General features: G+C 51.2%; 8 protein-coding genes across 8 annotated transcripts; 4 read left to right on the top strand and 4 right to left on the bottom strand.

Moving 5' to 3' along the window:
- Window positions 1-208: 208 nt before the first annotated feature.
- Window positions 209-2,194, top strand: N7533_006092 (uncharacterized protein; the record flags this gene model as incomplete). The annotated part of the gene is made up of 3 exons (XM_057102742.1): window positions 209-1,160; window positions 1,219-1,241; window positions 1,298-2,194. 3 exons carry the CDS (start codon window positions 209-211, stop codon window positions 2,192-2,194), a joined length of 1,872 nt encoding a protein of 623 aa, XP_056962372.1.
- A 404-nt stretch (window positions 2,195-2,598) lies between these two features.
- Window positions 2,599-3,662, bottom strand: N7533_006091 (DUF3431 domain-containing protein; the record flags this gene model as incomplete). The annotated part of the gene is made up of 3 exons (XM_057102741.1): window positions 2,599-2,647; window positions 2,718-3,338; window positions 3,415-3,662. The coding sequence occupies 3 exons, from the start codon at window positions 3,660-3,662 to the stop codon at window positions 2,599-2,601; spliced, it is 918 nt and encodes a 305-aa protein (XP_056962371.1).
- A 2,065-nt stretch (window positions 3,663-5,727) lies between these two features.
- Window positions 5,728-6,918, bottom strand: N7533_006090 (U2-type spliceosomal complex subunit CWC24; the record flags this gene model as incomplete). Its single annotated transcript, XM_057102740.1, has 4 exons — window positions 5,728-6,208; window positions 6,271-6,291; window positions 6,376-6,579; window positions 6,638-6,918. The coding sequence occupies 4 exons, from the start codon at window positions 6,916-6,918 to the stop codon at window positions 5,728-5,730; spliced, it is 987 nt and encodes a 328-aa protein (XP_056962370.1).
- A 1,070-nt stretch (window positions 6,919-7,988) lies between these two features.
- Window positions 7,989-13,201, top strand: N7533_006089 (putative nuclear migration protein (ApsA); the record flags this gene model as incomplete). The annotated part of the gene is made up of 5 exons (XM_057102739.1): window positions 7,989-8,441; window positions 8,503-9,240; window positions 9,300-9,937; window positions 9,999-12,566; window positions 12,631-13,201. The coding sequence occupies 5 exons, from the start codon at window positions 7,989-7,991 to the stop codon at window positions 13,199-13,201; spliced, it is 4,968 nt and encodes a 1,655-aa protein (XP_056962369.1).
- A 791-nt stretch (window positions 13,202-13,992) lies between these two features.
- Window positions 13,993-15,415, top strand: N7533_006088 (S-adenosyl-L-methionine-dependent methyltransferase; the record flags this gene model as incomplete). The annotated part of the gene is made up of 3 exons (XM_057102738.1): window positions 13,993-14,071; window positions 14,345-14,461; window positions 14,826-15,415. 3 exons carry the CDS (start codon window positions 13,993-13,995, stop codon window positions 15,413-15,415), a joined length of 786 nt encoding a protein of 261 aa, XP_056962368.1.
- A 346-nt stretch (window positions 15,416-15,761) lies between these two features.
- N7533_006087 (DNA helicase ZGRF1-like domain-containing protein) lies at window positions 15,762-17,437 on the bottom strand (the record flags this gene model as incomplete). Its single annotated transcript, XM_057102737.1, has 2 exons — window positions 15,762-16,152; window positions 16,206-17,437. The coding sequence occupies 2 exons, from the start codon at window positions 17,435-17,437 to the stop codon at window positions 15,762-15,764; spliced, it is 1,623 nt and encodes a 540-aa protein (XP_056962367.1).
- Window positions 17,438-18,146: 709 nt separating this feature from the next.
- Window positions 18,147-19,879, top strand: N7533_006086 (BAR and SH3 domain-containing protein; the record flags this gene model as incomplete). The annotated part of the gene is given in 6 exon segments (XM_057102736.1): window positions 18,147-18,260; window positions 18,344-18,568; window positions 18,600-18,662; window positions 18,735-18,851; window positions 18,912-19,599; window positions 19,611-19,879. 6 exon segments carry the CDS (start codon window positions 18,147-18,149, stop codon window positions 19,877-19,879), a joined length of 1,476 nt encoding a protein of 491 aa, XP_056962366.1.
- A 1,056-nt stretch (window positions 19,880-20,935) lies between these two features.
- N7533_006085 (uncharacterized protein) lies at window positions 20,936-23,614 on the bottom strand (the record flags this gene model as incomplete). Its single annotated transcript, XM_057102735.1, has 1 exon — window positions 20,936-23,614. The coding sequence occupies one exon, from the start codon at window positions 23,612-23,614 to the stop codon at window positions 20,936-20,938; it is 2,679 nt and encodes an 892-aa protein (XP_056962365.1).
- Between the last annotated feature and the right edge of the window lie 199 nt (window positions 23,615-23,813).

Here is a 23,813-nt window from a genome sequence, read left to right as displayed (position 1 = left end):
TACAGAATATTCCTCTTCCTCTCGAGACCTGAGAGTCTTACCCTCTTTTGCCCCACCGTTACCCAGGCAGTCTCCCTTTTTCTCTTCGAAGGACAATGACGGAGAGAAGTATGAAGTGATTATCGTCGGAGTAGGTAGCTCCGCCCCAAGCCAACCAAACATAGCTAAACGAAGCATTCCACTTTATTAGGCAGGACCAGCAGGTTTGATGCTCGACTTACTTCTCGCCCGTTATGGCCTCAGTGACGAGTCTCTCCTCTGTATTGACACAAAACCAAGTACATTGAAATCAGGCCAAGCAGATGGCATCCAACCTCGAACACTGGAAGTCTTCAAAACGCTGGGTATCTCCGATGAGATCGAAAACGAGGCTTGTCAAATGTGGCAATTCGCATTTTGGAATCCATCTCCCGACAAGGAAAAGATCATTGAGCGCACGGCTGTTATGCCGGAGGTTATTCCTCCTGCGCGCTTCGGCTACGAAGCTACCATTCACCAGGGGCGTATCGAAAGGATCATGGAAACGGATCTACTGCGATATTCGAAAAGAGGTGTTCTGCGTAACACGCGGTTAGTCGATGTGGTTATTGATGAGAATGGCGATGCCGAGTTCCCGGTTGTGGTGACTATGAACACCAATGGCACTGAGAGAACTGTGCGGACGAAATATCTAGTGGGTGCAGATGGTGCACACTCGGTTGTTCGTCAATCATTGGGACTAAAGCTAGAGGGAGAGTCGCTCGACCACATCTGGGGCGTTGTTGATCTCGTTGCCGACACCAATTTCCCTGATATTCGTCGTCGCTGTGGTATTCATTCTCCTGCGGGCTCGGTAATGGTTATCCCGCGCGAGAGGATTGCTACGGGTGAATATCTTACTCGCTTATATGTCCATGTCCCTGAAATAGTGTCTCCTGGCGATGATCAACTACCAGCCAAGACAACTGAGTCAAAGTCAGAGGATGCGCGGCAGCGCAGGACCAAAATCACTTTGGGGGGTATTCTAAAGCAAGCTGCGGATGCCATGCAGCCATACTACATCCGGCCTAAGGATGGGGCCATTGATTGGTGGGCTGCTTATCAGATCGGCCAGCGAGTCTTGCCTGAATTCATTGTCAAAGACTCGAAAAATGCTGCTCGTGTGTTTATCGTTGGTGATGGTACGTTCTGCTCATCCTATGAACTATGCAGAGAACAAGAATTGACTTGTCATCACAGCTTGTCACACCCACAGCCCTAAGGTACCTATCAAACCCAATGAAGCCGCTCAAACTAGTCTCGCTGATCAATTCTCTAGGCTGGCCAAGGAATGAACGTCTCAATGATGGATTCATACAATCTAGCTTGGAAACTTATCTATCAAATCAACGGGCTTGCACCAACATCGACCCCCGATAACCCAACGCCATTGCTTAACACATACCAAACAGAACGACACGAAATAGCCCAGCAACTCATTGAATTCGACAGAAAATTCTCTACAATGTTCTCCGGGCAAATGGGCGCAACAGAAGGTCTCACCCAGGAAGAATTCCAACAGGCCTTCAAATTGAACAACGGCTTCACCAGTGGCTGCGGAGTAGAGTATCCAGAGAACATACTCGTCGTTCGGGATAGTAACCCCTCGTTAAATCCCGTCCAGGGCACGGACTACCTCTCGGGAATCCTCCGGCCAGGACGACGCCTACTAAACATTAAACTACTACGTCATGCGGATGGGGGCCAGCGGGATCTGCACGATGGTAAGATCCAAGTCGTCATCTGGTTGATTCGTTTTCGGGCATTTCAATTAACAAATGATACAGACACGCCCTCTACAGGACGCTTCCGAATTCTATGTCTTACTTCGCAAGACCTGCTTGATCGGGAGGGTGTCTCGGCAAAGGCTCTCGAAAGGATGGCTATACTAATTGCCAATTTCCCCGCATCCACCATAGAACAAATCGTGCTACATCCCCGACTCCATCGATTCTTTGAGTGGGGCGACATTCCTGATTGTGTGAAGCAAACTTCGGAAATGCGTTTCTATGATGGGTCTGCGTTGGTTGACGCGTATAGCATCTATGGCGTTGACCCCGCGCACGGCGCACTAGCCGTGATCAGACCGGATGGGTATGTGGGGGTCGTTGCGCAACTTGGTGATGTGAAGCAGGTGGAGGAATATCTACGGGCGTGTATTAGAACGATTCTCTAGGCGTTTCCATGAGCCCATGGTAGGTTGTTGTGAACTGCTGTCAAATTGATCTATCTTTGAACTAAACTGCGTGTGCAGTGTATTCTATGTAAACTTGACCAAAATGTGTATATGTACCGTACCATTCAATAATCGTACAAAATATAAACCAAACGAATGTGGGAGATTCCTTCTCCTGGCGCTTGAACGCAATGGAATGAAAGCATCCATAATAAACCGTATAAACTCCGTAGTCCTTCTAATGAGGAGATGCCCGAGCCGAATGACGAATAGGCCTTGGGTCATGGGTATTGAAAATATCGACAGATGTAAAGTCGCGGTAAAATCAAAAGCACGAAGACGAGCAGCAAGACTTTTGACTGAGAAGCTAGCAAGAAGAGAAATAGACAGCGACATGTCTAAGCTCAGCATTTGCCATAAACCTGGCAGTAGCAAAGTTGCTCATCGGGACAACTAAAGATGAAAAAAAAGGGACGTTAGCCTTCGCTATATCCAGCAAGTCCAGATCGAGGCAAACACTTACTAGATCGAGTTCATTCCAAAGATGACGTGCCACATGAACTCCATCACTCGCCCGGAAGAAGCATCATTTAACTCGGTATCAATAAGCCACTGCCGGAATATGATATAATCCTCTCGCGGTCGCAAATGCACCTGGTTTCGCGAAACCGCAAATTGCGCACAGCACGCGGCACCGATCTGGGTGGGTTTTCGCATATATTTCCCGTCAAGCGATTCGGTCTCATACGGGGAAGACATGTTCAACGGTGGAGTACTCGTCCCCTCAAAGATATCCCACCAGATCTGGTCGGTGACGTGTTGGTTGAAGCGATGGCCTTCCTTGCAGCCTGGGTTCCAATTACAGCGAAGGTTGACATATCCATTTTGTTGGACAAAGTCCATCTTCAAACTCCGCATCGCTAGGACATTATCATGCAGAGGGGCGTCGACGTGCCAGGCCATTAGGAATCCGGCGCGGTGGGCGTGGAGGAAGGCGATTGTGGAGGGAAGTTTATCGTAGTAATCAATGACATAGGTGAGGTAGGCCATGGCTTCATGGCCTTTATTGATAGGGGTCGTTAGGGTTTCGTTATTGGATCGCATGTCTTGGGTGGGATTGACTATGTAAAGGGCCCGTTGCCAACTATCACAGAAAATGACATTAGTATTGATCCGTGATTCGATTTGCGCGAAAAAAGAAAGAGCGCAGGTTTACACACTCTGGGAGCTCCTCCTGGACCCAATCTGTATGTTCCTCTGCCAATTTGGCCATCACAATGACCTTGTCTCCCGGGTTGTCATGAATCGGTACGGGTGTTTCAGTGACATCGTTGCGGTTCAACCACTCGGCCAGATATGCGCCAGCGCGATACTGGTTATAGATATCTTGGAGATGTGCTTCCAAGAGATACAGTGAGAATATCAACATAAGCGAAATACATATCGCGAATCGTAGGCCACCCTTCATGGTGACCACGAAGAGGGTATTCGATCCCTTTTTCCTGGGCTTCAAGCAAAGTCCCGTATGCAAGCGTGGTTCACCTTAACAGAGACAAATAATCCATTGATTGATTAGATAGATCAAGGCGCAGAAGGGTGTTTGAAAGCGAGTAAAAGATCTAAGAAATGGCGTGGATGAGAAGGTGAAGATTGAGACTGCGAAACGCAGTTAGGGGGACGACAGAAGAGAGTCAAGAGAGTCAGGGCTTAACCGCCACAGGTTCCATGCGAGACAAGAAGACAAACAACTTAGGTTGGAAGAAGAAAATGGATTATAGGAGAGGGAAAAGTGGAATTGGAATATCGACCCGTGCGATCTGGGAGTACGGAGTAGCCTAAACTGTAAAAAAGCGAGACAGGAAGGGGGGGCGAGTCCCATAAACTCCCGGGGCCTTTCGCCATTCTGGAGTCTAAACCACGTTTAACTTAAAAGTCACGGCCACAACACACGTCATTGGCCACAAGAGAGGCGGTTCAGGGGACTTGGGAGGGGCTAGGACTGCAGTCAGGCCGGGGGGGAAGTGTTGAGCGTTTGCTCTGGCCCTTAGCAGAAAGCTTGGCCCTGGTTGCGTAGCGCCGCCCCTCTTGAACCGACGGCGGATCCGACAAGTTGATTGGAACAATTCAACTTAAGAATGGGGAATAAATGCGCAGCTCCCGCTGGTTGCGCAAGGTTTATAGCCAATCTGCAGCCAAGTGGCAGCTTGGGCCCCCGTCTAAATGGTATCAAGGATGGGCTTCCCGCCTGTGAAATGTTCCATGGTTTGCACGTGGCGAGCAGCCATTCTTGGGAAGAATTCAGAGGGAGACAAAGCCAACTCTGGAAAAAAGTGCTGCCGTGCTGAAGGTCGTCGTGAAGGAGGAGGGTACGTACTTCCCCCACCGCGCTATTGGTTAGGGAGGCATGCCGTGTGGGGCCTTCGGGTAACCCCTAAGACTTCATCGGATATCTGGACATTGTTCATGTTTGCTACAGCCTAGATACCCTTTTTACAGAGGCTGTATTACTCCTTAGATTGAAACCGAACTCATAGAGCTAGAAACCCAGGGGCGCATACGCAGATGCACGAAAGGGGATTCCTGGAGGCCAGTTGATTTGGGTTCTGACACATGGACGGCAGAGTGTGGCGATGACAGAATGGGCCCACCACACCCCCAATGGCCAATGCTCGATCAGCATTGTAATGAATGGCACGGCCGCTTTTGGCTTTTCGGTGTTGCTCCGCTATTATCAGGGAACTGGAGAAACAAGCGAGCGAGGGGACCCTTTTCCGTGGGCGCATGGGAACACTGCCCCAGAGAATGGAGAGGATGGGTCGGGGTCGGCAGGATCAGGAAGGGGCCAGGACATTGGAATCGGATTTCTGTAACGATGATTCAGGAGCATTGCTTAAGTTTCTTGAGACCCTTGCTGGATGCGGCATTTTGCTTGGCCGACAGCGGGTTTCCCAAAGGTTCTAGTGATTCCTGCGTCGATAAAGCTATCTCTGCGCTGCAGGGCCACCTTGAGGCATCAGGGCATGCGTATCGGAGCACAGACCGGGCCAAGGACGCCTCATTGGTGGCGGGGCACATCTGAATCCCGTCGGTTGAAATTACCGCGTGTCCAAACTTGGAAAGGGTCTCGATTAATGGGTGACGGAGCATGAATTGACGTCCGAGTCTCACCTGGGCACTAGACTGGGGCCGTACGATGGGGTCAGGTTGGGGAGAAGTTCAAGTTGGCAAGCAGTTTTGGGGGGCTGCGGGGAAGGAGTAGTCACCTACCCGTGGGCAACTACTAACTAATTAACTACTATCTACGTACTAGTACTGCCTACTATAACTACTCAAAGGTGCTCCAGGGCTGGTATTCAGGGAGAAGAATTCGAGTTTACCAGAAGAAGAAAACAAAAGAAACTTGAATGAGTGCCTTTGCGATATATCGAGAGGCAACTTCTATTTATCCGATCTCTCAATGGATTCGGAGGTTTTAAGTTTTGTTACATACACGGCGTACTAGATTACTCAGGTCTCTCAGCATTATATTGATATTATGCAGTCCAGCTGCACAGTCTCAAGCGCAATTTTTCAATCGTCCCCTCCTCCTCGTCGCTGACCTCCTCCCCCTCGGCTATTGCCTTCTCGCGTGCCTTGCGCGCCCGTTCGCGCTTCTTATCCAGGAGCGCATTAAGCTTCTTCGCGACATTGAAAACTCCTCCGGTACCTGCCCCGCAAGCTGCACAGTTTGGATTTTTGCGATACCGCTGCAAAGCGCAAGACTCGCAGAAATAGTGACCGCATTTCGTGATGATGGGGGTGTCGTAGGACTTTTTGCAGATTATGCAGGCAAAAGGAATACTCTCAAGCAATTCGTCATCGTCATCATCTTCCTCGTCTTCAGCTGCTTTTCCGGCGCCCTTCCTTTGCGACACCACTCTTCCGTTTAACTTTTTCCCATTGGTCCCGACTTCCCAATCACGATCCAGCTCCCAGCCTTGTTTGTAGTCTTCGCGTGCATGGAGGAATTTACAACTGGAACATATCGTTAGCATCTCCAGATAACTTTTGGGGGTATATCAGTTGAAAGGACTTACGAATCTCCGAAACCACAGAATCTGAACAAAAAAAGAATCAGCAGTTAGTGTATGTCCGTCAATATGAATCGGTTCTGCTCAAGGCAGTAGTGGAGGAAGACCTACCCAGTCTGCTTGTAATCCTTGCACACATCCGGGGCAAAATCCATCACAGTGACCGTTCGCACATTTGTAGACGCCTTTATTGGACCAAACTTCTTGTTTGGCGCATCCGGGTTCTTTTGAATGAAGGATTGGTAGTTGGCCGATCCCTTGTATGTTCCGTCTTGGGTCGCATCATCACCAGCGTCTGCATTCCCCGGGCGAGCTCTGGTAGACCCCAAGGAGGTTCTTTGCGCTCAGATCTTCATCGTACCAGTTGGAGGACTTGGTCGCATCGTTACTGGAGGTCAAGGGAACTGGAGCGGCACTGGCTGGTTGTTCGACACCCTTGTCTTTCCTAACATTGGCAGCGGAGGAAGCAGTCACGGCGACATTTTTGCGGCGTCTCTTAATGCGACGGCCTTCTTCGTCATCGGAGGAGGTAAAGCCAGAGTCTGAATCGGAGGCGGGCGGCGGAGTGGCGGGCTTCTTGCGCATATTGGCCTTTGGTTTGGAACGCTTCTTGAAGCCAAATTGGGGGACGGGTTCGGAAGTTTCGTCTGCCATGTCGATAGTTATGAAGATCAGAGTCTTGCAAAAGAAAGAAAAAAAAAGCACATGAACTGAAAGGATTCCCTGATATCAAATCAACTCCAATGCGGTATCTCCGACGGAAGAGTCTCGAAGGGTGAGTCAGCAGTGCAAACAGGTCAAACACGGAACGCGTAGAAAGAAAACAACAACACAAACATCTCCCAACATCCAATGGGATTAAGCCCTGGAGGGTACTTCAACTTAGAATTTGGGTGTGCGGGTGGTGTAAACATAGATAATCGGAGTACCTAGGTACATTTACATATATATAGTTTATGTATATATACATAGTATACTATACATATGCTCCGTAGTATATGTATCACAGGCATTCAACACACCATCTGTTACTAGTAGCTGCACCCTCGCCTGCGGACAGCGGCTGTGTACCTTTTGGGCCAGAATCTCCTCTTCTCTTCCCTTCTGCTTCTCCCCGCCCAAGTCGCCCACCACCCAACCCTCGACACTCCCTTTCACCCTTTTTCTTTCCTTCGTTTACTAATTGACTGCCTTCCTTTGTTTTTGTTTTCTTTTTCCTATTCCATTCCCTTTCCCTCTTCACTCGACGACCCGATCGAGATCCCGCGGGCGATCTCTCCTGCAGATCGCGCAGTGTTGTGCTTGACTGCATCGCACATCTACGCGCCTGTACCTGGACCTGGACCTGAACCTGAACTGATTCCGCCCGGGGTTCCTCACGGATCCGTCAAGTGTTGATTATCTCGATCTTCCAATTTCACCTTTCGCCATCTCATTTCTCTCATTTCCTTCCTTCCCCGTCACACCCGCATCTTCGCACGTGGTGCCATTTGACGATCCGCGGTCGCTGGTCGGCTCGATTATCTTGACTTGGTGAGAGGCCTTCTCTCTGCGACACCATCTCGAAGCGCGCGATTTCGAACGATGCTCGCGTGAATCATACCACTCCACTCCCACCACGAAAAACCGCGCCCCCCTCCGTACGTCTCTCCTGGCGAACGACATCCCCTCGTACAGCAGGGGATTCGGCCGCCGCGTGAGATACGGCACCGCTATCTCGGATTATGACCACTTCCAACCCTGGAGCGAACAGCTCCCTCGCCTCCATGATGGAGGACCCGTTCGTTTCAAATGCGGGACAACATGCCGCCCCTCGTGAATCCCACCGCTATTCGTCCTTCGATACACAGCTTTTCAGCCTCAATGCTTCCTCTCCCGCCCAGGCCAAGCGAGCCCTCGAGGCTCATCTCGCAGAAACCGAACGTCGACTAGAAGAAGCATCCAAATTAGGCACGGCCCTCATCGACCAACAGCGAGAACTATCAGAGCAGCTGAAGGAGGTCGAACAACAGCAGGACGACAGCGAGATGGGCCCGGAGCTGCGAAAGAGACTTGCTGATCTGGAGCATGAGTATAACGAAATCGGCCGGGAATCGGCGCGCGCATTTTTAGGCCCAAAACGGCTGGCAGGAGGCTCCGAGGATGCCCATCCAGGTACTCCGTCGTTTGACCAAAAGGTCAGTAGCTGGTGACCACAATACGCTCATAATAGCCACCGAATCTAACACGCATCCATAGTCACCTATCAGCCCCGCTCTTTTCGCAGGACATGCGACAAACTCTCCCAGCAAAGTCAGTGTTCCATCTCGCAAGCAGCGCAATCAGCCCGCAAACCGTGTCCACGATATCGAGTTCGCGACCGAGATATCCACCTCTTTACTCGCCCAGGTCCGTCAATTGCAGGCGCTCTTGGCCGAGCGCGAGGAGTCCCTTAAATCTGTCAACCTAGAGAAGTCCCGTTTGGAGCTTGAGGCGGAAGGCTATTCCCAACGCATACGGGCCCTTGACGACAGCGAGCAGCGCTACAAAGATGAAAATTGGGCACTGGAGACTCAAACCCATGAGCTGATGGCAGCTGTTCGTGATGCAATGGAACGTGAGCAGAAGCTTAATAGCAGCCTTGACACCTCAAGCTCAGAAAAGAATGCCGTTGAACGTGAATTGGAGGAGCTCCGACAGACCAATGCGAAGCTGTTGGAGGACCAGGCAATCACTCAGAAATCGAATGATACCGAAGTCCACCTCTTGCGTCGGAATCTGAATGCTGGTGATCTGGAGAAATCTGCCCTTCAGAAGAAGCTGGAAGAACTCACCTCGCAGAACCAAGAGTTGGCCAAGGCAGTTGCGATGCGTATTCGTCAACATGAATCACAAGAAGGTCGAGACCTTCCGGATGACATGAATGGTGACGAACCCGAGCAAAACACCCCGGACAATTCCCCCCTCCGTCGCCAAACAAGTTTACCCCACGACACGGTCATCTGGAGTCTGAAACCCTCAAGAGCTCCCTCGGGCACGCTCACCGGATGATTCAGAATCTTAAGAGCACCATTCACCGAGAGAAGACCGAGAAGATCGAGCTCAAGCGCATGTTGCAAGATGCCCGAGATGAGGTTGAGCAGCGTCGCCGTGAAAGCGTCGCGCCTAACGGAACCAAGAAACCTCTGAAGAAGAAGGATGACTCTTTCAGGAAACCTGCACGGCCCGATCTTTTGGGCGCAGGTCGCAAGGAAACGTCCATGGTTGAACTTCACGACACTGACTGGGAGGATAACGCTGGCCAGATTAGTCCATCTCGCCCAGTGGCAATGAATGGCGCCTCTAGCAGCCGCTCTGGCGCGCATTCTCCCGACGAACCCAGTGATGTTTACCAGACTGCTACTGAAGCTGAAGATGGATTCGAGACCGCAAATGAGCGTGCGACCGCAACCGAGAGCGAGGCCTTCCAAACCGGCGTGGAAAGCATGGCAGACGATAGTAGCGACTCTGCGGACCTAACTGAAACCGAGAACAATGTGCAAACTACCCCCCGTAACCGCGTTGCATCATCTTTGGTGATGGCTAAAGCCCGTGATCGAAGCTCCTACCATAGCTCGGCCTCTACATCAGATGACGATGAGACTGACAGCGGATTCCCATCCCCCAGCCAAACACATATCTCTCGGCGTGTTAGGTCTCAAGCGAAGTGTACTTAGACGAATTCGCCCATCTGGGGAAGCTCCTATGGCTTCCAGCAGCCGTCCATCGAGTGCCCGCAACTCTCCTGCGCCCAGCTTTGAGCAACAACCAATGGCTGGAGAGGGTCAGAGCCTGTTTGCAGAGCTTGCAGAGCTTGAAGGCGGCGAGGAGGAGGAGGATGAAGGAGCCGTATCGCAGGCCTCGACACCACGCATGCAAGCTGCCACCCTCGGCTCCCGCAGACCTTCTGAAATTACCCTTAACGACCTGCCCAAGCCCATCATGGTAGACAGCGGTATGATGACTGAGCCCTGGGAGCCACAGACTCCCACGGCTTCCCATGTTCCTGTGCCCATCCCTGTCACCGAAGAGGTCATTCCCAAGGCTTCTCCGGCTACTCCGCAGAGAAACCAGACCTTGGATCGTGAAATCGAATCCGAAGCAGAGGAGACCCCTAAGCTGGTCAGCTCAGGCACCCAGTGGACACCGCTGAAAGGACCTGCCATCGATAGTGACCACCTTTCTAATGTTCCCACACCACCTAAGATGGCCTGGGATGAGAATTCTGAGTCACAGCGAGTCGAGGCTGGCACCCAGGCGAGCCTACCAGAGCTTGATGTCGCAGTGATTCCTTCGCAGGAGACAGTGCCTGTTCTTCCTAGCTGGCCCAAGTTGGAAGTTTCTTATCTTCCCGGAGACGAGACTGTACCCGTGAAACATGAGGTTTCCGAGCCCGAGGTTCTAGAATTCAGAGTCTCCTCGATTTCCTCGCAAGCCACCGAGCCTGTCTTGGCTACTGTGCCTGAGCCTGAGCCAGTGATTGTGGAACCAGTGAAAGAGTTGCCGGAGATCTCTTTGTCCTCTCTCTTCACCTACTCCACCGAGCCTATTCAGGCACGCCTCCCGGAGCCTGAACCAGTGTTGGAAGTTCCTGAGGTTGTTCTGCCTGAGTTGGGACTTGCCACTCTCTCCACTCAACACACTGAACCCGTGGAGCCTCAACACCCCGAGCCAGCTCCCGTGCCAGAGCCCATCATCATTCCCGCACCTTTGCCCGAGCCAGTCATCCTAGACCTGGGCATCTCGATGCTAAATTCCGCATCTACGGAGCCGATTGCCCCGAGGCTGGTCGAGATCCCTGTCCCAGAGCCCGTACCCGAGCCGGTCATTCCAGAATTGACCATCTCTTGGCTGGACCCTGCCTCAACAGAGCCCATTGCCCCGAGGTTGATCGAGGTTCCTGTCCCAGAGCCTGTGCCCGAGCCAGTCATCCCAGACCTGAGCATCTCGACGCTTAATTCCGCATCTACGGAGCCGATTGCCCCGAGGCTAGTCGAGATCCCTGTCCCAGAGCCCGTACCCGAGCCGGTCATTCCAGAATTGACCATCTCTTGGCTGGATCCAGCCTCAACGGAGCCAGTGGTACCTTCCCCAATTTCGATTCTCGCACCCCCACCTCCATCGATCTCTACCTTGAGCTCGGTCGAAACCCAGCCCGTCAAATCTGTGCTCCCAGTCGCTCCCCTAATGGCAGAATTGGGTATCCAAACAGAACCCATGGAGGAGCCAAAGGCGGCGGCGGTGGCTCTGCCTGTTCCTGTGACGACTAATGAAGCTTCTACTGAGTCTACCCGCGAACGTAATAGCACCGGTGCAAACGATCGACCCACAAGCATTGGCCTGGCTCTGAGCGACATATCCGGAAATGCTTTGCCCCAGTCTGCTATAGAAACACCGGGCTCTGTGAGCATGGATCAAGGCTCACAGACCATTCTGTCTTCGCAGCAGATCGATCAGATCCTCATTGACCGAGAGGCCGCACGTCCAATTTCCTCCGCCAGCAAGTCAAGAGATATGGCTGTTGTGGGGGCAGCTGCAGCTGCAGCAGCGGCTGCTACTGCAACATCCCCTTTCGCCACTCCCAAGTTCCGACCTCGTCCTCAAGGGCAGCCATCAGCTAGATCGTTGACCCCCGGGCAGCAACGACCTGACAGCGCTACCAGCCAGGCATCGAATCTCAGCGTTCACCCACCACTGCCTGCCGACCACCGCGAGGCCATCTTGGCTGCCGAGAAGAAGTCGGTCGATATACCCCCTCCCCCATCTCCAGGCGCGATGGGTCCTCCCTTGGCACCGGCTTCCGCCTACCGCATGAATGTGCAAGGGCCCCGGACTCCGGGAGACCAAGTGCCCCGGCCAGGCTCAACGAGGACTGTCTCTACCCAAGCGCGGGTGAGGAGAAGCAGCCAAAGTGGAGTGTCAAGGAGGTCTTCCGTTTCCTCATTTGCATCAGAGCTGGAGGAGCGGTTTAACATTAACAACCCTCACGCTGGTCCTATGCCCCATGGATATGGTCCCAACACAGATCCCCGCATGATCCAAGCAATCACGCAGACCATGATTGGTGAATTTTTGTGGAAGTACACCCGGAAGACCGGATCAGGAAACATGTCGTCAACCCGTCATCGACGCTACTTCTGGGTTCACCCTTACACGCGTACTTTGTACTGGAGTGAGCAGGATCCTCAATCGGCTGGAAAGAGCGAACTTCGAACAAAGAGCGTTCCTATTGAGGCTGTGAAGGTTCTTGCGGACGACAACCCATACCCCCCCTGGTCTACACTGTAGAAGTTTGGAGGTTGTCAGCCCCGGCCGTCGTGTGCGATTCACCGCTACCACGAGCCAAAGACACGAGACTTGGTTCAATGCGCTGTCATATCTCCTTTTGCGAGAGTCGAACGATAATTGCGACGACAGTGAGAACAATGTGACTTTGGATGATATTGATGAATTCAACCCCGGCTTCCGCTCAGCTTCGCGTCAGACAGGTCGGATGTCTCTTGCGTCCCACAACAGCCGTCGCCCAGCACCGAAACAGCGGGCGGCCTCTGCGATGTCCACGCGGTCTACTGGAACCCACGGGCGCGCATCTCCCGCATTCAGTTCCCCGGGCGTCAACTCCTCATTGCAGGTTCCCGAGGAAGGACAACAACGATCCTCATCTCGCCTCAGCACAATCCTTACTGGCTCGATTCGTGGCTCGATTGCTAGCCTGAAGGGACGCCATGGTCAAGCCGACAGCGTTCATAATGGAAGCCTTCGCGGCCAGGATAGTGTGGAAAACTTTGGTCACGAGGCTGAAGATGATGACCGACTCGAAAACGTCCGCGCATGCTGTGATGGAAAACACGATGTTGGCTCCCTTTCTCGCACCAGTCGATTCAGTCCAAGGGTGGATCGCCAACACTCCCATCATTGAAACTGAAATGAAAACATTGCATCAAAATTGGCTTGGCTCAGTTTGTGGGCTGGTCCTCAAACCACGATGACGGCTTGCGTCAGTCATTATAATTGCCATGGGACTCTCTCTCTCTCTTCCTCCTTCCCTCCCTCTTCCTATCTCTTTTTTTTCGGTTTACTCGCTCGATAAGCAGTTCTCTAACCATCGCTGTGCCGTCTTGCGTACATCTTGTCATGATAGAAAACACAGTGATGGCCTTTCTTTTACACCTTCTGAATGATTTGGGTTGCGGACACCGCCCCCCTTATCCACCACCTACTAGTACTACTCATTTGAAAATTCTACCTTCCCTTTCCTGCATGTCTCAAACTACGCATCATCTCCTATCGTCGTCCTTCATTGATTCATTCTCACTTCTGTGTATCCGTTCAGCCACGTTTCAGTCTGTTCAGACGACTTGACTATATCTCTTTTTGTTGATAATTCCGACCCGATTACTGTTCCACTCTTTTCCCTGTGATCGTGTTCTCTTCATTGTTGTGCCATCTGCACCAGAGCGTGAGCAAACTCAAACTAGCCCGTGTACCAGTGCTTGTGATGATTATTTGTGTTTTTCTCTTTCTACTATGGTAGCAACGTAAAATCTCGTAAGTTGATCTCCATTCCATCCTTGCGCTGTCTGGTTCTCGGACCAAATTAATGTCACGTGATGATGATCTCCCCGGCCCTAATTTTGGTTTTCGGCGGGTCCATCTTCTACTTCTCTATTTCTCCCTCACTTGATCAATCAACTTGAATAATCAACCATTATGACGACTCCCCCGCCATTAGGAGATAGGCTCAAGGGTATGCTTGAGCCTGCCCAGATCATGAAGTGGGCCATGTCTCGTGAGTTCCATTTTGATTGCCTATCTATCATAACTCCAAAGATATTCTTCTCTTCCTCTTGCGTCCTCCGGCGTTTGTTATTACATTCGGTGTTTGAAAAAAGAATGCCTTCCATTACTTGTATTCCATCTATTCAATATCCTATACATTCAGAAAGACGCCAACGAGAGTTTGTATCATATTTGTCGAAGAATTCGCACTACATATCTTCATGCTTTCCACTACGCCACACTACTCTATACCGGACAAGAATCCCGCTAACATCATCAACAGACTACATCCGCGTATGCGCAGAGGCTGTTTTCAAAAAAGGCGAGATCTTTGCGCCTATCCTCCAAATTGATCGACTGCGCGATGAAGCGTTTGGTCGATTCTGGGTCGAATTCTCTAGTACGTACCCCCGCGCATGACTCAAAAGCCGAATATAGAACCCGCCCTTGGTCATTCATCTCCATGATGAAACGAAACCTTGCCCCCTGCCAGAGGAAATCCTCACCCATAATGCCCGAATCCTCTTACCAAATCCATATTTCGATTATGTTTTTCATAATCACAATTACTCACCAAATATCATCTATCCAGCCCCAGCTCCAAACGCCACTCCAGCCCCAGCAGAACCAGAACCAGTGCTGGAAACAGACCCAGAAACAGAAACAGAAACCTTCCAACCAGGCCAAAACACCAACGGCTCATCGGATCTGATCCCACCCCTCCTCCGCACAGCAAACGGAATAGTCCTGAGACATCGGCCCAGGAACAGGCACCCAAATGCCCCTCCTCCGCTCGCCCTCAATAAGCACAATCTACGGCCCAGAGCCCTGCACCGGCCTGCACGAGAAACTGCGCGCCCGGGCCGTCGCCGAGGGAATCTCATCAAAGTACCACATTCTCGCCTCCGGCGCCGCAGCATCTCAACTCCTCCCCGCTCTCCGCGACTCCGGCACCGGTGTGACGGAGGCATATGACTCTGATCCGCGGAGCGGGATATTCGACACGATCATCTGTGTGCGCGTTCTGTGCTCTGTGCCCGAGATGGAGAGGACTGTGGATGAATTGTACGGGCTTTTGAAGCCGGGCGGGAAATTGTTGGTCACGGAGCATGTTGTCAATGCGTGGCGGACGGCGAAGGGGTCTTTTCTGGCGAGGGTTGTGCAGGGTGTTTATCAGGTTTTTGGGTGGAGTTTTTTTATTGGCGATTGTGCTTTGGATCGGGATACGGAGGGGGTGCTTTTGAGGGCTGCGCGGAGTGATGGTGGGTGGGAGGTTGTGGATTTGGAGAGGAGCTTTGCTTGGTCGGTTATGCCTTATCTTTCTGGGACGCTGGTTAAGAAGAGTTCGATTTAGTTCTTGCTGGGTGGGTAACTAGTATTGTGTGTCTATCATTATCCGGTGCTCTTTTGAATGTCAGCTGAGGGTGTTGTGATGTATTGTTTCGGTCTTGTGAATCATATATTAGATCGAAATGCCAGAACATCATGGGTGTCTAAAGGTTTCTTCTTATTGATATGAATATCAATTTGGCACGCCCGAATTGGGCAGTGTAAATTATCTCGGTATAAGTTTGATTCAATTGTCTAAATGGGTATCATAATGGTAGAAATGAGCAAAGCCTCAGCCCTGCATGGGATGAAGTTGGGCGTAAATGGTAAAGTGGGGAATCAGAAAGGTCCGAAGCGGTCCGTTAGTCGCTTCAGCATGGCTTTGGTCGGCCTGGAGGCCAGAAATCAAAGAGATCCAATGCCTCGGACGTCCAGGGCCCCTGTTCAATCTCCTCCAACTGCTCGGGAACCTGACTGAGTGCATTTCGCATAAGAGTGGGTCGAGCTTGAAGGCCGGATCTACTCAATGCTGTTGGGTCGGATAGTGATTTGCGGAAGGGTGCGTCAAGAGGCCTCTTGATGGTAAGGTTCCGAGCGGGTTCAGATTGGTTTCCTTTCAATGATGCTACATGAGATTTTCGGTTTTGATTGTTGTCAATTCCAGCACTGACTACCATCTCCTCAAGGATAGATTGAGTTGAGACCGATGGTAGAAATTCCATGTTAGTAGACGCAGGGCCTTGAGATGGGGCACTAGCGGGTCTGCGAGGCTATTAGTACAGCAGGACTCTCATATTCTGTGAGCACATACTGACTGCGACTCCTTGGGTTTTGGCGTATGTTGGCTTCGTTTCGCTGGAGGGCCCATTGCTGAAGATGGGGAAGATTTTTGAGACGTATCGCTAGGCAATAGGGCACTGTACATCAATTTTGGGCGCGGCTTCTCGGTAGACATGCGTAAGGTTTTGATTGGCTGGGCTGAGTGTTCTGTGTCGGGGGTTGGTCGTGAAGTTCGTGGGTTTCGTGGGACGTCATTATGTGGCGGTTCGTAGGAGTTCAGCGGTTTGGGGCGCGCCGCTCGAGATTCGACAGGCGGTTCCACTGGTGGAACAGGAATCGATTTCGGCCGAGCAATCGTTTCTGTCGGCGGATGTAGGGATGGTCTCGTAAAGGTCGGAGGATCTTGTTTGGGGTGTTCATTTCTTGCGGGTTCTTGTCTTGAGGGGTTGGGTATTGGAGGTGCTTCCTTAGGTCTCGATCGCGATTTCGGCTGTGGTTCCTCGACGGGCATTGATAGGTTCGGTCTCGCATCCTTCAAGGGTGCCGTCTTCTCCCGAGGTGCAGGAAGAACCGGTGGCCGCGTAGGTTGCTGCGGTTCCGACTCTGTCAGGTCCACCACCTCGGACTGTACATTCCTGCTTTGGACCGAGGTGGTTCCTGTTGAGACTTTCGGCCGTTTGGGTGCTCGTTCAGAGGGATCGGGGAGGCTTGGCGTTGGTGGTTGAGGATTACGTTCCTCGTAGGGAGACGGACGATATCCAATTGGGGTTCGTTTGATACCAAGAAGGTCATTGAGTGAGCGAAACGTCTGCGAACCGGAGGTTCGAGCGATTGTGGAGGTGGAGGGGGTAGAGACAGGTAAAGGCGCAGGCGTGGACGTGGGTGTAGGACGCGCTTGGGAGTGATTGGAGGGAGGAGAGGTCTGGCTGGATTTCCTCTTTTCGAATAGGTTGGTAAGATCCTGCTGAGTTGTGCCCATGCGCTCGCCGACTTCAATCAAAACACCTTTATCAAGTTCCAACTCATCACCATCTTGAACCTCATCTGTCGAACGCCAATGATGATCCCCGATGTAGTTACCAGATTCATCGTAGACCATTACTCGTTTGTTGAAGGCATGGTAGCGAAGGTAGCCATCCTGCCATCGTTTGGACTTGCGGCGCACATCGTGGGTGTATAAACAACGAAACTTGACGACGTCGGCGGTGATGGGCGATTGGGAGGAGATTGGAGCTGAGCCACGGGGCGTCGAGTACGGGGCAGGCATGAGGGGTTTTCATGACATAACGGAGCGATATATGGTGTGGTCGACGTGGAGGTGGAGGAGGGGAGGAGTGACGAGGGGAAAGTCAAGCGCGGAGAGAAAGAGAGGAACTTCCTAATCTCCACTTTACTTCCTTACTTCCACTCATCGCGAATGATCACATCCCATCTCATCTCATCAAATCAGATCAACTATCCATTTCCACTAATCCACACCCTGATCAACTATTTTATTACCTTTTTTTTCCCTGTTTGACTCACACATAATGTGGCCCCCACGGGAAACCCCAGCAGATGCAGCCAACGGACATCAGTCAATCATTCTGATTTGCGATGACCCCAGTCTAAGTGGAGCTAGATGCATTCCGGCCAAATTAGACCAAAAGTAACCAGTAGAATGACCTGTAAGGCAGGGCAGGCAAAGCAAAGCGCATGAGGGGCTTGGCCCCCTCATGAGAGCCGCAGGGAGGCTTGAAACGTTTCGAATTTCCCTTTGCAACTCCCAGTTTCACTCTCACTTTCTCTTTCTCTTTTGACTTCCACTCTGATCCTTATTCTTATCCTCTTCCATCCCAGAATTGACTTGACTGCTGGTTCAGTTGAATGTTCATCTGCTGGTCTTAATACTATTGTCAATATCTGTTGTTACTCTGCTTCAGCTTCAGCTTCTGCCTGCCCTTTACTCCCAACCTCCCCTCATCCACTCCTTCACCATGCAGACCATGCAGAAACGATTTGGTCGAATGACCTCCAAGCGAACTGCCGATGACAGCCAGGTCGCTGTTCTTTTAAAGGATTTCGAAGACGCAGATTCCTTGTTGACTAAAGTAGGCAACACCTTTCTTCCCGGGTAAATTCATTGACACGCGTTCCTTTACTGACTTTCTCTTTTTTTTTTTTTTTTTTACAGATCGCAGAATCTACCAGAGCCTGGCGTGATGCCTGGGTATCAATTGCGACCTTCCAAAGTCGCATGGCTGATGAATTTGATGGATTCTATGCGCCCATCATCGGCTCTTCTGAAACAGACTCCCCGCATCGACCCGTGGAAACCGATCCCGCCCTGCTCGGTCGAACCAACCGGCTGAGAAAGGAATTCGATGAGCTTCGTGAAGAGATGATCCAGGAGCTTAATGTCGTCGAGGATCGTATGGCCCGACCAGCAGACGATGCAAAAGGCTCCTTGGCCCCCCATGAAGAAAACAATCAAGAAACGCAACGATAAGAAGGTATGTGCCAGGGTGGGGCTGGTGTCTGTACGGGGTACAACAGGGCCATTTACTTATCACTTTACTCTTCAGACCGAATTCGAAATCTACCAGGGTAAGGTCGATAGCCTTATCCATAAACCGAAGCGCAGCGACCGCGAAAATGCCAATCTTGCCAAGGCGCAGGTTGATCTCGCCAGTGCTAAAGAGGTATGTCAAGCACAGTGCATCAAAAAGAAAAATAATACACATATACTAATTCTACCAAAGGTATATCAAGCCGCGGATCAAGACCTACGCCAACGCTTGCCACATCTGATATCCCTCCTCTTCTCACTCGTACCCTTCATTCTCACGGCACAAATCGAGATTCAGAACCACATGCTGGGCACATACTACACAGTGATTCTCGCCTTCTGCGAAGAAACCGGACTACCATCACCACCAGCCCCCTTCGACCAGATAGTATCGGACTACCAACATGTCCATGATCCCGTGCAAAGCGAAATCGAGAGCATGAACTGCCTCATCCACGGAAAGGCCCTCCGAGAAGCGCAAGCCAAGGAACTACAAAACAAACGGCCCTCCCTCGGCAGTCGCACAGCAAGCGTAGCAACCAATGCCTCACGCCCATCCCTCTCCTCTCGACCATCCATCTCATCAATCTCATCCAGCATTCGCAGCAAACCAGCCGCGCAACCCCCAATGCTCGGCCCAAAGCCCACCACCTGCGCAGAGGAAATCCGCGCCACGTCCCCATCCTCTTCATACATGGCATCCCGCAGCTCCGTCTCCGCCTCCATCGCTAGTACGTCAGGTACATCTCCACTTCCATCGGCGCATGGATCCTGGATGCCCCCTCCAGACAGCATGCCTTCTCCGCAAACGACGACCCCCGTACCCAGCGGTGTCTCCTTTTACCCGGCTGCCCGGCCGACGGACCATTTCCAGCAGAGTCGTAGCCAGCAGGGCTCGCTTCTTTCTGGACCATCCATCCCCTTCACCAATGCCGAGCCTTTTGCCATGGCCGCGTTGAAGAAGAAGAAACCTCCTCCTCCCCACCCCGGCCGACCTTCGTCACGGCCTTGTACGACTTTGATGGACAGGGCGATGATGATCTGAAAATTCGAGAGGGGGATCGGATTCGCATTGTGAAGAAAACTAATAGCACGGATGACTGGTGGGAGGGTGAGCTTGGTGGTGTGCAGGGGTATTTCCCGGCAAATTATGTCGAGTAGATGGTTCCAAGCTGGCGACTCGGATTTGATTTGATTTTGTGTGCAATTTCATTTTTGTTTTCCTTTAGTTATTGCCAATGATACCTCGAGTGTTCTTTTTCTCAAAAATCCGACTCAACTTCCAACTTGAACTTGAAGGCTGATCCTACTACCTATTAGTAGTAGTCCTAGTATATATCCGGGATCGGAGATTCAACCTCCATCTGGGCACTGGCAAGGCTTAATGTCGAAATGGGATTCTGAACTTGAATACTACTAGTAGGTATTCTAATTAATAATTATAAACATTATTCAAGTATCAGTATCCATACTATCTACTAAATTTCCAAGGTTCTGGGGTACCTAAAATAAGAACCTGGGTTTCGTACATGAGAGTGCCATGGCCAAAGAAGCGGGTAGCCCTGGTACGTACCGGAGTAACTTGAGCATGGGCTAGATATTATTTTGTGGCCACTCTGACATCAACCACCCCCAAGTGGTCGAGCTGTAACTCGACTATTTCATCTTCCTTGGTCTAGTGGTCATGATTTCCGCTTGTCATTAACACCGATAAGCGCGGGAGACCGGGGTTCGATTCCCCGAGGGAGAGTTTCTTTTTGCTTCTTGCCAATACTTGACACTCAGGACTTAGGCTTGTTTTTTTACTGATGGGGAGACTGTATTCTCCGGTAATGAATCGGGCACTGCTAAGTGGACTGACACCCCAATTCGGCTATCTGAAAATACTATCTGTCTATTTAGAAAAGGTGCTGTATGTATATTACCACGAATTACAGCAGGAGGCCGGAAGTCTACTTTCTCACCTTCGGGTAGGTAACTGAGTCGGTGCCTAGGTATCTACCAGTGCTAACTATCTCAGTAACTAATAGTATACCTAGGAATCTGATCGGGGTCAATTATAACTAAAGATATTGTTGATTATACGTTGCTACCTACAACTCGAATGTATACATTGTCGGCTTGCAGACATGATACAAGTGAGTGGATAGTGGAAAAATACTACACCCAAATAAATAAATCAAAAAACAATGTCAAACACCTCCAGGTACCAAAACTTCAGATGAAAGCCTCACCGGGAGCATTGCCATCCATCACGTTTTCCGCCGGGCGACGCCGACTGTTCAAAAACATCTCCACCATGTGTTTGCTGGACACAGTAGAATGACCACCTTGATTCTTGTGATACTCATCCATCATGTTTTCGTGATCCTCCTTCTGCCACTGATTTTCCTTGTTCAACGCATTAAAGTCGCGGTAGGTACGCTTCGATCGGAAGGAATTTGGCTTTCCATTGCTTATCGGCCGGCGAGCGGAATATCGTCGGTACTGCTCTTGTGTCAAATTCCGCGTTGGTATATCGGATGCCACTCTCTGAGGAGTTGGTGAATCTGGTATGCTTGGTGAATTCGCAGTTCTCGTGCGCATTGGCGATAGAGTCCGATCGGAGGGCACCTGAGCCGGTGGAGATGGAACATCGGCGATAGAATCTACTACTGAAAGCTTCGATGCAGTCTTGACTATGCTACCAGGCCCAACGGGTTGAGATGGCAGAATGGTTTGCACACTGGATGATCGACTGAATGGACGAGAGAAATTATTCCGAGGGGTAACTCTGAGCTCCTCAATGGGCTGCGAGTCGTCGTGCTTCGGCTCACCAGCAATATACGGTATGGCAGTCGACTCCTGGCCGGGGCCAGGTGCTCGCCGCATTATGCCCATGAAGATCTCATCATCATCTTCCTGAATCTGTGCACCCTCTCTCACATGCTCTCGTGTCGGACTGGTCGATTCGATTCTCTCAATCTGGGAGCTCATCCACTGTTGCCAGTCCAAACTCGGTACTTGAGTTTTTAAGGGCGATGAGCTGGACGAACGTCTAGGTGACCTGTACACTGCTCTCTGGGGAGCAAATATGGTCGCTGTTCCCGGCTCGTCCGCCACACAACTAGGTTCAACCTCATCATGATCCCGCGTGGGCGTGCCCCCGTTTGTCGTTCGAGAATATAAACTTGGAGAGTAACGAAAGACAATCACGCTCCCTGTTTCGTCATCTGAATCTCCACAGCGTGTATATGGTGACCGAGGCGAACTTGTATCGACTCTGTGACCCGAAGTGTGATAATCTTGCCCTGGAATCTTTCGAGGTGTCACCGACGAAGGAATATATTGAAGAGGACGAATCATATACTTTCGCGGGGACACAGAGTCTCCGGCTCTTGCTGTCGTGAATGATCTAGGCGTCGAAGGATCTCCACTCGGAACACGGCGGATTGTGTATTTGCTGCGACGTGATACTGCCGAGGAAGTGCGTTCCTGGACAACACGGTGCTCTGGGACAGTACCGAAAACTATTTCCTCCTCGGCATTTTGCACATTTTGCCGACCAATCTGCTGCATCAAAGCCGAGTACAAGTCATGACTATCAACCCAATCGTTGAACCTGCGGGCGGGAGACTTTCTGGGCGTAGGTGAAGCTTGGTTGACTGCGCCGGAAGGATGCTGCGGTAATTGCTTGTTCAGGTCCCCGTGCTCTTCGATCAGAGATAGCGATTGCAGATGCCCAGGCTTGCGAGTAGTGATGGTGTTGGCCACCGTCGAATCTGCCCAGCTTGTAACTCGTGATTTGGATGTGCAGAGACTGGCACGACTGGGGGAGATCCGTGGAACACGCAATGGGCTGGAATGAGCATCATCAATTACATCCACAGCTTTGCTGACCATATCATGATCTTCCACATATTCATGGACAGAATTGTTGACAGGGACCCTGTTGCAGGTCGTGGGCAGCGGAGGAAGAGGCGGATCTGTTTCGTCTGAGATTTTGGAATGTTGCTCGACAGGCTTGGATAAACCAAAAACCCGTTTCAGACCGTTCTTGAAAGATGCCGAGAAGGTCCGTCGTCTACCATGCCTCTCAATGGGCTTTGTACCAATGCTACTCGCACTTGTCACACGGAAGGTCTTCCGGAACGGTTTGTTTTCCCGCCTGCGTCGATGTACGAAGAGCGAAGAACGCCTCAACTGGGCTTCATCCTCGTCAATTTCTCCGAGGAATTGATCGCGAGCAATTTCGATGGCCGTGTCTTGACTTTTGGCGTGTCTAATTGAATGGGAACCTTGAAAGGGACTTGCGCGAATGAAGGATGCTGTATGTCTCATGGTTCGTGGCAGCGCAAATTGGGGACTTCGCTCGAGATCCATGGCATCTCGACGAGGGAGAGGTGGCGCACTGTATGCAATGTGTGAGAACCGTTGTCTAGTTGAAAACATTGATTTGGCCTTGCGCAGTCGCCGATATGAGGAAGGCACAGAGCTATCTCGACCATCTAACCCATTCGGTTCAGCGGGTGGTGGGAGGACGGCGGAGAATTCACGATCATTGACTGTGAATATATTCTCGGTCCTCGCAAATGGAAGTGGAGTGGATGGGGGCACGGTGGGGGCTCCATAGGTCGAGGTGCTGTCGTCGGTATATTGAACGCTGGATTTCGGGCGCCGTCTTGGAATGGCGACTTGGGCAGGCCCACCCAGTCGATTATAAGAAGATTTCAATTCCGCTGATGATTGATGAGAATGTTGATGATTTGAGTGCATAGCTCGGGAAGCGGCCGCAGCAGCATGATGTTTGGCGACATCGGGATCGATGATCTCTGCTGGCGGACGGCGGGGTCTCCGAATTGATCGAGAAGACATGGACCTGTGAAGCCGACCTCGAGTGCTGAATGCGGAAAACATATTGCAAAAGTCTGTAGTATATGAGGTATACCAAGGAAGATGCTGGGTAGAAAAGGAGGAGAAGAAGAAAAAGAAGAAGAGAAGAAGAACGACATATTGAAGTTGTCTGTTATTGACTTTCGGTAGAGGAAGGAGCAGATTGAAGAAGTGAAAGCAGATGTGGAAGGAGCTATCGACTATACAGACACGTGATGGCAGG

Source organism: Penicillium manginii, assembly GCF_028828005.1.
Source record: "Penicillium manginii strain IBT 31320 chromosome Unknown utg000004l:1.0-7231830.0:1.0-7236170.0, whole genome shotgun sequence".
NCBI lineage: Eukaryota > Fungi > Ascomycota > Eurotiomycetes > Eurotiales > Aspergillaceae > Penicillium > Penicillium manginii.
Note: the sequence above shows the minus strand (reverse complement) of the source record. Positions and strands in the feature narration are given on the sequence as shown.